The sequence below is a fragment of the Halichoerus grypus genome, chromosome 2 (assembly GCF_964656455.1).
Source record: "Halichoerus grypus chromosome 2, mHalGry1.hap1.1, whole genome shotgun sequence".
Lineage (NCBI taxonomy): Eukaryota > Metazoa > Chordata > Mammalia > Carnivora > Phocidae > Halichoerus > Halichoerus grypus.
In genome coordinates, this window is record NC_135713.1 from 124,723,837 (window position 1) to 124,737,820 (window position 13,984).

Consider the following 13,984-nt stretch of genomic DNA (forward strand, 5'->3'; position numbering starts at 1 on the left):
GGCGGAGTCCGTTATGGCCGCTGCAGCCTTGAGGAGGATGAGGGGAACCGTGCAAGCGAAACTGCGGCCTTCGCCGGGCCTTCAGGTCCCCGAAGTATTGGCGCGGCCGCTGGTCCTGGGGCTCCTGCTTGCGTCCGCCACCATGTCCAGCGGTAAAGGGGGCGCGGCGGCAGGGCGGGCGCGGGAAGACGCGGAGGGCCGGGCACGGGCAGGGAGACAGGCCCGGCCAGGGAAAGGACGCTTCCGAGTGTCCGGAGCAGATGGCTGTGTGTAGATAGGGCAGGGTCTCTAGGGGCGAGGACGGACAGTAGGCTGTCTGAGGGAGTCTGAGGAGGTGGGGTCTCTGAGAAGCCCGAGAAGTGGGGAGGAGCGATGCGGGGATCCAGGGAGCAGAGTCTGTAGATGGGCGTGGAGGGAGGAGTGGTGGTGTTGTCTAGAGAGTCTTGAAGAATGGGTTGCCAGAGGCAATGGCGGTGGTAGGATCTCCGAAATTGCTTGGAGGGGGGAGTGGTGAGGGGACAGAGGGAACAGATCACCGGTGAGGAGATGGCCGCGGTTAGGAGGTGTGGTGTCTAGAGAGGGTCCCAAGGTGGGGGAGGCACCCGGGGGTCTAGCAGGACCAAGGGAGTGTGGGCGGTTTCCGGAACGGGTGAGATAAGTAGTAAGACCAGGGTGGGCAGGGGCACTGACCAGACTGAGCTGATGGAATATTTTGGGGAGCAAAAGTGAAGGGGAGAAAGCTATCTTAGGGTACTGGTGCTCGGTAAAGAGCCAGAATACTGAGGCTTTGGGCTCCTGAGGGGCTTGGGACGAGGAGAGGAGGAAGGCGACAAGGGAGATTCTTGGTAAACATGGTTCCCCGTGTCCTGGCTTAGCCGGACAAGACCGCTTCATTTTAATGGGGTTGTAGGATTTGATTATTTCATTTAAAAATTGTTATTAAAATTCTTTTTATTATTTATTGAGGTATGATTGGCATATAACATGTTAGATTCAGGTGTACAATATAATGATTTGATATTTGTGTACACTGGGAACTGATCACCACAGTAGGTGTAGTTAGCACTCATCACAATACAGAGTTACAAAATTTTTTTTTCTTGTAATGAGAGCCTTTAAGATTTACTCTCTTAGCAACTTTCAAATATGCATTACTATATTACTGACTATAGTCACCATACTATATATTATTACATCCTTATGACTTATTTTGTAATTGGAAGTTAGTACTTTTTTTTTTTTTAAAGATTTTATTTGTTTGACAGAGAGAGACACAGTGAGAGAGGGAACACAAGCAGGGGGAGTGGGAGAGGGAGAAGCAGCCTTCCCGCTGAGCAGGGAGCCTGATTCGGGGCTCGATCCCAGGACCCGGGGATCATGACCTGAGCCGAAGGCAGTCGCTTAATGACTGAGCCACCCAGGCGCCCCAAGGAAGTTAATACCTTTCTGCCATTTCACCAACCTCTAATTCCCTCTTCTCTGGCAACCACCAGTCTCTTCTCTATGAGTTTGACTTGTTTGTTTTGTTTTGATTTTTTTTGTTCCACATACAGGTGAAATCATATGGTATTTGTCTTTCTCTGTCTGACTTATTTCAGTTAGCATAATGCCTCAAGGTCCATCCATGTTGTCACAAATGCCGTATTTCATTTTGTGTGTGTGTGTGGCTGAGTAGTATTCCATTGTATATACACACCACATCTTTATCTGTTCATCCATCCATGGGCATTTAGGTTGTTTCCATATCTTGGCTCTTGTAAATAATGTTGCATGATTAAGTATTTTTTTTCCTAGAAATGTTACATTGTGAATGAAGATATTGAAGGCTTTATCAGGAAATAAAGAAATATGTAACCTAGGGCCTGAGACTTAGGGGGAACAAATCCATTAATAAGAATTTGTAATGATTAAGCAGTATTTTGTTTAGTATTCCTTTTTTTCTTTAGGCTAAGACACAGTCCTGCTTTTCTCCTTAAATCTTTTTTGACTTTTCAGTGAAAAACAGTATGAATGGGATAGTGTTTTCTTATTTGCCGACAGGGGCTGTCTAGCCATACATTCATCTATTACAGTGCTGTGGTTACTTCCTTAGGTTTCCTCAGCAGCAATGAGGGTAGGGCAGCCACCGTCCCAGAAGCATTTGTAAGTCTGTGGGGAAGGACTGAGGTTCATTTTCCCAAGGCCCTTTCATCATGAGTAAACTATAACGAGGATTTCTCTGGTTGATGCAGATATTCCTGTTCCTAAAGTGCTTACGTAGCATGATTGTTTAGTTATTTAATCATTTAAGAAAAAACCTGACATTTAAGCATTTATATTTCTTACTGGAATGCTTAAGACATACAGTTTGAGGGATCGATAGCTGGTAACTGTATTTCAGAAACAGCCTTTCCCCCTGGTTGAAAATTTTGTAGGGAGGGGCAAGCGAGGGGGGAGTGTGGAGTATTAAGGTGTCTTGTCTTTTTATTTATTAGAGTGCCATAAATAGTTCTCCAGCTAAACTGGGACATTTTAGATAATCTTTTTTTTTAATTTTTAATTTTAATTTTAATTTTATTTTTTTAAGATTTTATTTATTTATTTGTCAGAGAGAGAGAGTACAAGTAGGGGGAGTGGCAGGCAGAGGGAGAAGCAGACTCCCCACTGAGCAGGGAGCCCGATGCGGGACTTGATCCCAGAGCCCTGGGATCATGACCTGAGCCAAAGGCAGATGCTCAACCGACTGAGCTACCCAGGCGTCCCAATCTTTTTTTTTTTTATTAAGTCTTTCTGTCAATTTAAAATTCTTATTATTCTCTTCTAAAAATAATTTAAATGTAATACGTATGCTCTTAAGAGGGAAGCAGCTACATTGCAGTACAGCATGGCATTTGTAAAACTTTAAGAGAAGTGTTTTTTTAAGCATACCTTATGGTAGAGTGATTTCAAAGTAATTACTCTTTTATTTTTTTTTATCTTTAAATTTATTTTGAGAGAGCACGAGCAGGGGGAGGAGCAGAGGGAAAGAGAGAAGCAGACTCCCTGCTGAGCAGGGAGCCTGATACGGGGCTCATCCCAGGACCCCCAGTATCATGACCTGAGCCGAAGGCAGACGCCTAACAGACTGAGCCACCCAGGCGCCCCAAAGTAATTACTCTATTAATAAAAAAATAACAGTCTAGATAGGATGTGTTGAGCTCCAAACTTCAAGTAAGCATAAAAAGTTAGAAAGTTACTACATTAGATTTATTTAAACTTGCTCCATATTAAGTTTCTTAAAATTTCAGTACTTGGGTGTATTCTTGGAAATCTGTAAGGATTTTAAATTTTTATTTTGACAGAATAAAAAATAATATAAGCATTATTTTGGATCACTGGATGATCACCTTAATCTTGCCATGTCATTTCAAAAGTGCCTACTTTCTGTGTTTGTCATTAAATTGCTCCCAAATGATCACCTAAATTTAATGTGTAGTGCGTTTAATTTTTGAGGCCATGTTTCCCAATCCAATGTGAATGAATTCTCAGGGTCCTCTGCATTCTTGTTTAAGAAATATCGATGTAGTCGATTTTAAGACAGTTTTTTAAAGGGAATTAAATGTAGAATGTTATTTTTAAAATGTTGTTTTAATTAGAGTGGAAATATCAAATAGAAAAGGGTAAAAATGGAACATTTAGAAGTCTAAAGTAATACATATGGCTGTAGAAGCTCAACAATTAAATCCATAAAGTCAAAGTCACTTTGTTCTGAATACTCTTCATTTCTGACTAGATCAAATTCTCTGATTTGAAGGAGTGGAGGCCCAGGAGGTCCAAGTTTTTACACCTTGAACAATACTGATTAATTTTGCTTCTACTTGGTGCTAGGTATTGGAGTTATAACAACAAATGGGGTGACATTGGAGATACCCTTAGAAGAATGAGTGGGGTTTTGCCTGGCTGAAAACTATGGAAAAGGCTTTTCAGAGGGTGTGATAGGTGCAAAGATGCTACTTGGGAAGTGGTGTAGGGTTTGTGGTGAGAATCGGGTCAAGAGCATATTCAGTAAACATTTATTGCTATCTGTTAAGTAGGCAGCAGGGACAGAGTAGTTTGGGAGTTTAGTAAGAGATGAGATTGAGGTTGCCAGATCATGTAGGATCTTGTAGGCTATTACAAAGACTTTGAATTTCACTTTTGAGAGAAGAGGAGCGCGCCCAGAGGGTTTTAAGCTGAAGGAGTAACATCATTGAACTGAAGTTTTTACAGGGCGACTCTGGCTGCTGTGTGGAGAGCGGACAGTAGGAGTTCAAGTAGAAGCAGGCAGATCATTCAGAAGGCCTTACTGTTTGGGGAGTGGGAAGTAAAAATATATTTCTTTAAATTTTTTATTTTGAAATAATTGTAGATTCACTTGCAGTTGTTAAGAAATAATACAGATCCCGCATACCCTTTACCCAGTTTCCCCAGTGGTAACATCTTAAGAAACTGTAGTACCCTGTCACAACCAGGATACTGACATGGATACAGTCAAGATAAAGAGCATTTCCATCAACTTCTTGTGTTGCTTTTTTATAGTTACTCCCACTTCCTTCCTATCCCCACTCCCTCCTGAAATCCTGGCAACCGCTAATCTGTTATTTATTTCTTTATTTTTATCATTTGAAGAATGTGATATGAATGGGAATCATATGGTATGTAACTTTTTGGAATTGGCTTTTTTTTTTTTTTTTACCTAGCATAATTCTGTGGAGAGTCATCAAATTGTTTCATGTGTCAATAGTTCTTTTTTATTGCTGAGTAATATTCTGTTATTATATAGATACACTGTACTTTGTTTAACCATTCATCCTTTGAAGGACAACTGGGTTGCTCCAGTTTTTGGCTTTTATGATTAAAGCTGCTATAAACATTCATGTACAGATTTTTTGTGTGATTGTAAGTTTTCATTTCTTTGGGATAAATGCCCAGGAGTGCAATAGCTGGGTCATATGGTAGTTACATATTTATTTTTTTAAGGAACTGCCAAACTGTTTTCTGGCATAGTTGTCCTATTTTATGTTACCACCAGCAACATTTAAGTGATCTAGCTTCTCTGCATCTTTGCCAGTATTTGGTGTTGTCATTACTTTTTATTTTAGTTATTCTGATAGGTGTGCAGTGATATCTTTATTGTGGTTTTAATTTGCATTTCCCTAGTGGCTAATAATCTTTTCCTGTGCTTATTTGCCATCTGTATATTCTCTTTGGTGAAATGTGCCTCTGTGTCTTGTTGCCTGTGTTCTAATTGGATGGTTTGCTTTTTCGTTTTTGAGTTTTCAGATTTTTTATGTATTCTGGATACTAGTCCTTTTTTGGGTTGGGGCTCACAGATATTTCTTCCTTTATGTAGCTTATCTTTTCATCCTCACAGGAAAGTCTTTCATGGAGCAAAAGTTTTTCGTTTTGATAGAATCAAATTTATGGATTTTTTCCTTTTATGTACTGTGTTTTTGGTGTCAGGTCTACAAATTTGTGTCTAGTCCTAGATTCTAAAGATTTTTTCCCTTTGTCTTTTACATTTATTTTTATTTTTTTTAAAGCTTTATTTATTTGAGAGAGCAATCTACTATGTGCCCTGCCGTCCAGAGCAGGGGGAGGAGCAGAGGGGGAGGGAGAGGGAGAGAATTTCAAGCAGAATCAGTGCTGAGTGTGGAGCCAGAGGTAGGCTTGATCTCATAACCCTGAAATCATGACTGAGCTGAAACCAAGAGTTGGATGCTTAACCGACTGAGCCACCCAGGCATCCTTACATTTTACATTTAAATTTGTGATCCAAGGAAAGTTAAATATATCAGAGAAATAGCAATTTATAATACTATTGCAAATATAAAAATTCTTTTAAGAAATTCCTGTTAATAGTTTTCTGAATGCTGTACTCAATTGTAGGACCTGTTTTCTTCTTTTCTTTCAATGGAAAGTTTCAAGGAACCAACTGTTGAAAATACTTTAAGGCAGTTTTACTAATTTACTAATTTTTCTTTTTTTACCAATTTACTAAATTATTTTTTCTAAGAGATTTCATTCAGTCCAACTGAAACTAGCTATTTTTTCTATACAAAATAGGTGTCAACTATGATACACAAACCAGAGTGTATTCATGTATTCAAGTATTACATGTTTGAACAAAGAGTGGTCTGTTATTGTTAATTTACGTGTATGCACATGTTTGTGAAAGCCTGGGAATGATTTGGTTTAATCTTACCCCTATAAAATATTTTACTTTAATTTGATAGACTTTAAAATAGTATTTTTGTATTTTTAGATCTGATGTGACAGTTCCTCTTTTTTAAAAAAAGATTTATATACTTTTAGAGAGAGAGAGCATGAGCATTGGGGAGGGGCAGAGGGAGAGGGAGAGAGAGAGAGTCTTTTTTTTTTTTTTTTTTTTGAGAGAGAGAGTCTTAAGCAGACTCTTTGCTGAGTGTGGAGCCCGACACAGGGCCCAATCTCACAACCCTGAGATCATGACCTGAGCCGAAACCAGGAGTCAGACACTTAACCCTGACTACACCACCCAAGCGCCCCAGACAGTTCCTTTTTTTACAAGTATAATGGATATTCATGAAGCTTTTCAACAGATACTACATTAGATTGTATATTAGAAACACTGTTAAATTTCAGCAGGATTCTTCTGAACTTTTGGTGTATAGAGCTACTTCTGTAAATAATTTAAACTACTTCAGTAAACCACACTGAGTGGGTAGGAACATAGGGAAATAAGAGCTTGTATGTGTTTGGTGTCATTCCCATACTGGATTGCCTTCCCCAATCTTTAAAATAGTCTAGTTCACACTTAGTTTTCAAGTTTCCAATCCAATTTCCGTTTCTTCCCCTTTAGGAGTTTTTGCTTTCTTCTCCCTAAGAATACCTAAATTAAAAAAAAAAAAAAAAAAAAGGGAAAAGAAGAAAAAAAGAAAGGAAATTGGGAGAGGAGGTCTTCTGGTTTTAGTATCACTTAGAAATGCTGACTACAGCTTGCTTATAGCTTCTCTTGAATTTGTTGTATTGTATTGAAAATATTTAGTTTCACATTTTTTTTTTAAAAAAAAGATTTTATTTATTTGAGAGAGAGAGAGAGCACAAGCAGGGTGAGCGGCAGAGGGAGAAGGAGAAGCAGACTCCCTGCTGAGCAGCGAGCCAGAACGCTGGGCTCTATCCCAGGACCCTGGGATCATGACCTCAGCTGAAGGCAGACGCCTAACCGATTGAGCCACCCAGGCGCCCGTTAGGTTCACATTCTATATCGAGTTTGTGACCTACTTGAGCTAGGATCAGCCGCCAGTCTTACTGTTCTGGAGATGGGGTGCAGTCTGGACAATGGTTATTGAAGTCCAGCCCCTTTGTGAAATGAAAACAGAGGGGATGGATAAGAGCTTTGTGTGAATGTCACCATTGTGACCTAAAGTTACCCCTCTCTATTCTTTCCTTTTTCTTTTGCTGACAGGCTACATAATGTAGTAGGTCTTTTATGGTGCTAAACTTGTTACCTTCTGGCTAAAGAGTTATTACCTGATGAATAATTGACTAAGAAGAAATGTAACTGATTGTTGGCTATTGAGACTTATTAACAAATTCTCAAGGGAAAGAGGAATTTGGCAAAGAGAAATGCTTAGTGAAAAATTTAGGTGAATATCCTTCTAGCTTGGTAGAGATAAAGTTGGAGATTTCAGTTTAATGTTCTTTATTCACTATTTTAGCTCTACCAAATACTGATTTGCCGAGCCACACTGTACTCCTGCCAGATGTTTCTCCTCCAAATATGAGTGCTTTAACACATGAAAACCAAACCAAACTTTCTGTCTTCCAAATCAACACCACTCTCCAACCCACAGCTAGTACAGAGAAAGGTGGAGGGGCAGCTGTAGCCCCTCATCCTTCACCTACTACTTCTCTGTCTCAAGAGGAAACAGATAACAATGAAGATCCCAGCATGGAGGAGGAGGATCTTCTCACGCTCAACAGTTCTCCATCCACTGCCAAAGACACTCTGGACAATGGAGACTATGGAGAACCAGACTATGACTGGACCACCAGCCCCAGGGATGATGAGTCCAGTGAGGCTCTGGAAGAAAACAGGAACTACATGGAAATTGAACAGTCAGTGAGATCTTTTAAGACCCCATCCTCAAATATTGAAGAGGAAGATAGCCATTTCTTTTTTCATCTTATTATTTTTGCTTTTTGTATTGCTGTTGTTTACATTACATATCACAACAAAAGGAAGGTATGTTTGGGGTTTTCAGCCCCTCTAATTGCCCTTTATTATCTCAGTCATATTTCTTACTAATGTTTTTGATGATTCAGAATTTTTTTCTTTTTTAGTCAAGTTTAAATTGATGGTAAAATATCAAGATGTCTATCGGTTTATGAACCTATGGTGTATTTTAACAAATTACAGACAGAATGCTTTAGCTTGAGTGCTTCTAAAAAAAGAAGTCAAATTGTTTTTTGAGCAAAACCAAAGCCTAGTGGTTTTTGAAAAACAGGTATTACATCTTAAGTTAGCATTGTTACTTCAGTGGGAATACTATGGAGAAGAATTGTTAATTTAATACTTTTAATTAAGTAAGCATTGAACTTAATAGTATTTTTTTTTTTTTTAAGATTTTATTTATGTATTTGACAGAGAGACAGCGGGAGGGGGAACACAAGCAGGGGGAGTGGGAGAGGGAGAAGCAGGCTTCCCGCTGGGCAGGGAGCCTGACTTGGGGCTCGATCCCAGGACCCTGGGATCATGACCTGAGCCGAAGGCAGACGCTTAACGACCGAGCCACCCAGGCGCCCCAATAGTATTTTTTTTTTTTTTTTAATTTATTTGACAGAGAGAGATACAGCGAGAGAGGGAACATAAGCAGGGGGAGTGGGAGAGGGAGAAGCAGGCTTCCCGCTGGGCAGGGAGCCTGATGTGGGGCTCGATCCCAGGACCCCGGGATCATGACCTGAGCCGAAGGCAGACGCTTAACGACTGAGCCACCCAGGCGCCCCCCCAATAGTATTTTAATACTTTTTTTTTCCTGGTTGTAAAATCGTTACGTATTTATTTTCATTGCCAGTGATATTCTCTCCCAGTGTTGAAACATTGGGCTATCTCTGATCTAAACACCTAAGGGACTTGTTAAATAGGCAGGCTCCTGGGCTCCACTGCAATCTACTAATTCATCTCTGCAGATAGAACCCAGAATCAGTCTTCAGCAAGCACTCTGTACATTAAAATTTGAGTAGCACTGTTTAACTTTGTTTATATGATGGAAAATAAAGCCCTTTTGTTGTTGTCTTTTTACTTTTTGAATTTGGGAATCTAGGAGAGAGATAGTGCACTTGTTATACTTTTAGCATATCCTCTATTTGCTTTTTTTGCATATCTAATTTATTTTGTTTTTTTCCAGATTTTCCTTCTGGTTCAAAGCAGGAAATGGCGTGATGGTCTTTGCTCCAAAACAGTGGAATATCATCGTCTAGACCAGAATGTTAATGAGGCAATGCCTTCTCTGAAGATTACCAATGATTATATTTTTTAAAGCACTGTGATTTGAGTTTGCTTATTATGTAATTTTATTTGCTTGACTTTTTTATATAATATTGTGCAGATGTTTGCCATAGGCAGTTGGTACTTAAATGAGAGATGGGTCTCTCTTTATTTTGCCTTGGTGCTTTGGAAATGAAATGTCACAAACAAGGAATATATAATTTTTTATCTACACTTTTAGAGGTAAATTTAATCAGGTGTTCAGAATGTGGAGCTAAGCATTATCTGTTAGTTTTGTTTTAGATTTCTTTATTGTACTTCTTCTGGAAGTATTAGTAATACTAGTTTTAAAAGATCCCAGCCTTTAACTAAATCCTAACATATCTGGTACTGCTGGCTCAGATTCTCTTTCTGCCATCCAAGTACTATTTTTTAAGCCACATTTTGTGCTCCCAAACTGTAATCTACAAGGATGTGTGTAATAGTGCTTGGCATAAGAGTAACATTTTTTTCTTCCAGGAAAATTACTTTGGATATTTTTGGATAATTTAAATATAATTTAAGATAATGATATTGCTCAATCTGACCACAATTTTAGGCAACACATTAATAAATGTCTCTAGAAATTCTGGCAGTAGAGAGACTAGTTTGCAGTGGACGTAGATAAAATGTTACAGAGATACCATATTTTGGCTTGAATTACTGAATTAAATTTAGAGGTAGAAGTTGTGGGAAAATACTAAATATACATACAATTGCTTTTAGTTAGCAATTGATTGTAGCATGGGTTCCTCCAAGCTTTCAAGTAAGGAGCAGAGTTTAAAATTGTATCAGATTTGTTCACTTTATTACTTCATAGTAAGTTTGAGTAAATCTTAGGGGCCATTATCACTTAAATAATACTGTATACGGGGCGCCTGGGTGGCTCAGTCGTTAAGCGTCTGCCTTCGGCTCAGGTCATGATCCCAGGGTCCTGGGATCGAGCCCCACATCGGGCTCCCTGCTCAGCGGGAAGCCTGCTTCTCCCTCTCCCACTCCCCCCTGCTGTGTTCCCTCTCTCACTGTCTCTCTCTGTCAAATAAATAAATAAAATCTTAAAAAAAAAAAAAAAATAATACTGTATGTAGGCCTTTCAAATTAAAATTATACCTGAATGAAGTTGTTTGTATACATAAAGGACAAATGTGTACACTGACTTTTTCTCCCCCCGTACTTGTTTTATTTTCTTCTGTTTTGTTTTTCACAGCAACTGGAAATTATTTACTGTATTTCATTTTAGCCTGTCTTTATATAATAAAGAGTTGATGAGTATGTAAATATGTGATTTGAACCATGGTTGACTTACAAATGTCACTGCAGCTTTTTAGAAAACATAGCCCTTAATATTTATGTTAAAACACCTACTCGGAAAGCCTGGGTGAGCCAGTGGGCATGTGCTTTGCGTAAAGATGGAAGAAGTAGGGCAATCCACCATTTCTTTCAGGTGGACAACGTACTGTCCTGATAAGGAAGGGGAGCACAGTGGAAATACACCTGAACTGTTTTATTGCAGTAGTTTTTCATATCTGAAATTGTATTATTTAATATTTTGAATAAGATTTTAAAAATAAATGGCAAAGATATAAATCTATGATTTTATAAGTGTGTTTCATTTAATGATGGCATGGAGTCCTTCCTTTGGGTGGTGATAGAGGGGTTATGTTTTGTTGGGAGGAAGCTAAACCGACTAGCTTGTTTTTGTTCCTTTTAGCAGTAGTACTCTGTCTCTATGAATCCTCTCAGATTTCTAAACCCTACTTCAGGTCCAGTTTTCTGCTAGGTACTGAAGTTTATTGAAAACTGGCAAAGTAGGATTGCAAAGAAAAGTAAAGCAGCTAAATCTTTCTACTTTCTATACTATACTTTCTAATACTTCCTAGCATTCTGGCCTCCCTGTTGTCTCCCTGTTGAAGGTTCCCCTATCAGGAAGCTCATACCCCCTTAGTGGATCTAGGGTTCTTGGGCTTTTCCTGATGGCACAGTCTTTGTGTTCCACACCCAGTGCTGCAATCAAGTAGTCTTTGACTTTTGGAGCGTCACATCATACGTTGATGCCAGTGGGATGCCTGACTGGCTCAGTTGGTGGAGCATCTGACTCTTGATCTTGGGGTTGTGAGTTTGAGCCCCATGTTGGGTGTGGAGATTACTTAAAAAACATAAATCTTATTTTTTTTAAAGATTTTATTTATAAGAGTGTGCATGCACAAGTGGGGGAGGGGCAGAAGGAGGAGAGAGGATCTCAGGCGACTCTCTGCTGAGCAGGGAGCCCGACTTGGGACTTGGGGCTCGATTCGAGGACCCTGGGATCATGACCTGAGCTGAAGGCAGACGCTTAACCGACTGAGCCACCCAAGGTGCCCCTAAAAAACATAAATCTTAAAAAGCTGCCCAAGTCGGGACGTCTGGGTGGCTCAGTCGGTTAAGCGGCTGCCTTCGGTTCAGGTCATGATCCCAGAGTCCTGGGATCAAGTCCCACATCTGGCTCCTTGCTCAGCGGGGAGCCTGCTTCTCCCTCTGCCTGCCTCTCCCCCTGCTTGTGTTCTGTCTCTCTCTCTGACAAATAAATAAATAAAATATTAAAAAAAAAAAAAAAGCTGTCCAAGTCTTAACAGAGGCACCTGTGCTTCTGGGTTATAAATATGTATATAATTCAGACATAGAGGTATACATTATAATTTTTAAGTGAATTTGATCCCAAGAGTTTTGTATCTTGCTTTTTACCTAACAAATCATGAATATTTTCCACATCATTAATACTCTTTAAAAACATTTAATAGCTACATTGTTTATTTAGGTATTTTCCTGTTGAGTGTTTAGGTGGTTTCCAATTTTTGGTTCTATTTCTATGTGATGAACATTTCTGTTTTGGAATCTGTTGGGTTACATGAGGCAGAGGAGGCAGACATAGGACCCAGTGGCGCAGAGGAGACCCGCACTTGAGTCTTGGAGCACCAGTGTAGCCGACCTCCGTGTGCTGTCTGCTCCCTTCTCTCAATGCCATTCTGGGTAGATGAGGTGCTCTGCACCAAATGTGGGAACTAATGGCATAATAGATTACCTTTTGGTTCTGTTTTTGTGTCTTACCTGAAAAGGAATGTTTTGAAACTGGTGAGGCAGATGGAAACTGAATTTGTTCCGGCGGGAATGTCTTGACTGGGGTTTTGATTTTGGATGTGATCTCATGAGGGTGAGCGCAGTCTCTGTAGAACATGTGCAGGGGGCGGCCCTCTCTATAGTTTGCCCCAGAACGTCAGCTTGAGAACGGAAGACTGGCTCTTACTCATCTCTGGCCCCATATTCAGCCCTGCCTTGCTCCTACTAGGCCCCTTGAAATTGTTCAGGGATGTGTTTGTGAAATTAGGTAAGAAGAAAACCAAGACAAATGAGGCACAGCACCGGCTCACGCAGTTGGCATATGGTCTAATACTACTACTGACATTCGGGACCCAGCACCGCACACAGTGCGGGAGAACCCAGATGCGGCGTGCCAGCTTTATCCCAACAGCCACATTCCTCCATGGCGTCACATAATAGCCCTTCCCCCAAACCCCAGGTTCTGATCAGAGCAGCTGCTGTCCATGAAGGCCAAGGGGATGGAGGAGGCCACTGCTGGTGCAGTTGCCCAAAGTGTCCAGTTCTTTCTCTCTCTCTGGCTGACTTTGCCTTCTCTCAGCCTGGTCTGCTGGTGAGATAGATTGCCTCCCTTCTGGGTCCAGCGGTGAGCAGTTCCATCCCTCCTAGCAGAAGTGCAAGGGGTTAAAAGTATTCTGAGGGCCTAATGTCTTCCAAGGGAGTGGGAAAGGAGGCTGTCCTGAGGTTAGAAGTCAGTCTGTGGACACCATTCGTTTCACTTGTGTTTTTACTTTGACATGAGGAGGAAGTTGCTGGGACAGATTCTGCAAAGAGACCTGGGGTCATTTCTGACTCCCATCTCAGTAAGCCGGTGGTGGGGACCTGCTGTCTGGGTGATGTGACTCAGGGAGCCTGATTTTGGAGCAGTAAGCTGCAGCTTCTATGCCTTAAGTTCTAAGCCTGCCTCTTTTCCGGCTCCCTCCTCAGGAGTCTCAGACTCCTCTGCCCCCGCTCCTTAGGAAGCTTTTCTCCCCCTGATACCCTAATATCTCCCGCTTTAAAACCCTAGGCTTCTTTTTGTCGCAGCCCTCAAACTGCCTCATTTCTCTGCTGGGTAATGACAGCATGTTCTGGGAATCCTTTACTTCTTGCACATCCCTCTCATAGGGTTCCTTGTGCTTGCTTCTCTGCCAGGCCACCCCGTGGCATGTGGGTTGGATGGCACTCCCATGTGAGACCCTTCTAAAGGAGACAGTGCCTTGCAGTGGGTTAGAACTACTAACCGTGGTAGGCCCTGGAATCAGACAGGTCTGGGTTGAATTAACATTCCGGGCCTGACTTTAAAGCTGAGTCCTCCCCATTTTGCAGCCTCTAGGGAGAGGGCAAACACATTTCCTGATACCTTTG

The 13,984-nt window shown here is 40.9% G+C and overlaps 1 protein-coding gene across 1 annotated transcript; it reads left to right on the forward strand.

The window, feature by feature from the left end:
- Window positions 1-13: 13 nt before the first annotated feature.
- Window positions 14-11,096, forward strand: C2H5orf15 (chromosome 2 C5orf15 homolog). Its single transcript, XM_036089062.2, has 3 exons — window positions 14-152; window positions 7,698-8,224; window positions 9,387-11,096. Exons 1-3 carry the CDS (start codon window positions 14-16, stop codon window positions 9,516-9,518), a joined length of 798 nt encoding a protein of 265 aa, XP_035944955.2. The 3' UTR covers window positions 9,519-11,096.
- Window positions 11,097-13,984: the final 2,888 nt, after the last annotated feature.

Bases quoted from the DNA above. Each gene is read 5' to 3' on its own strand.
- C2H5orf15 (XM_036089062.2), top strand. From the start codon at position 14: ATGGCCGCTGCAGCCTTGAGGAGGATGAGGGGAACCGTGCAAGCGAAA. The intron at 153-7,697 runs GTAAAGGGGGCG...TCACTATTTTAG, and splicing joins GTCCGCCACCATGTCCAGCG to CTCTACCAAATACTGATTTG. The intron at 8,225-9,386 runs GTATGTTTGGGG...GTTTTTTTCCAG, and splicing joins CATATCACAACAAAAGGAAG to ATTTTCCTTCTGGTTCAAAG.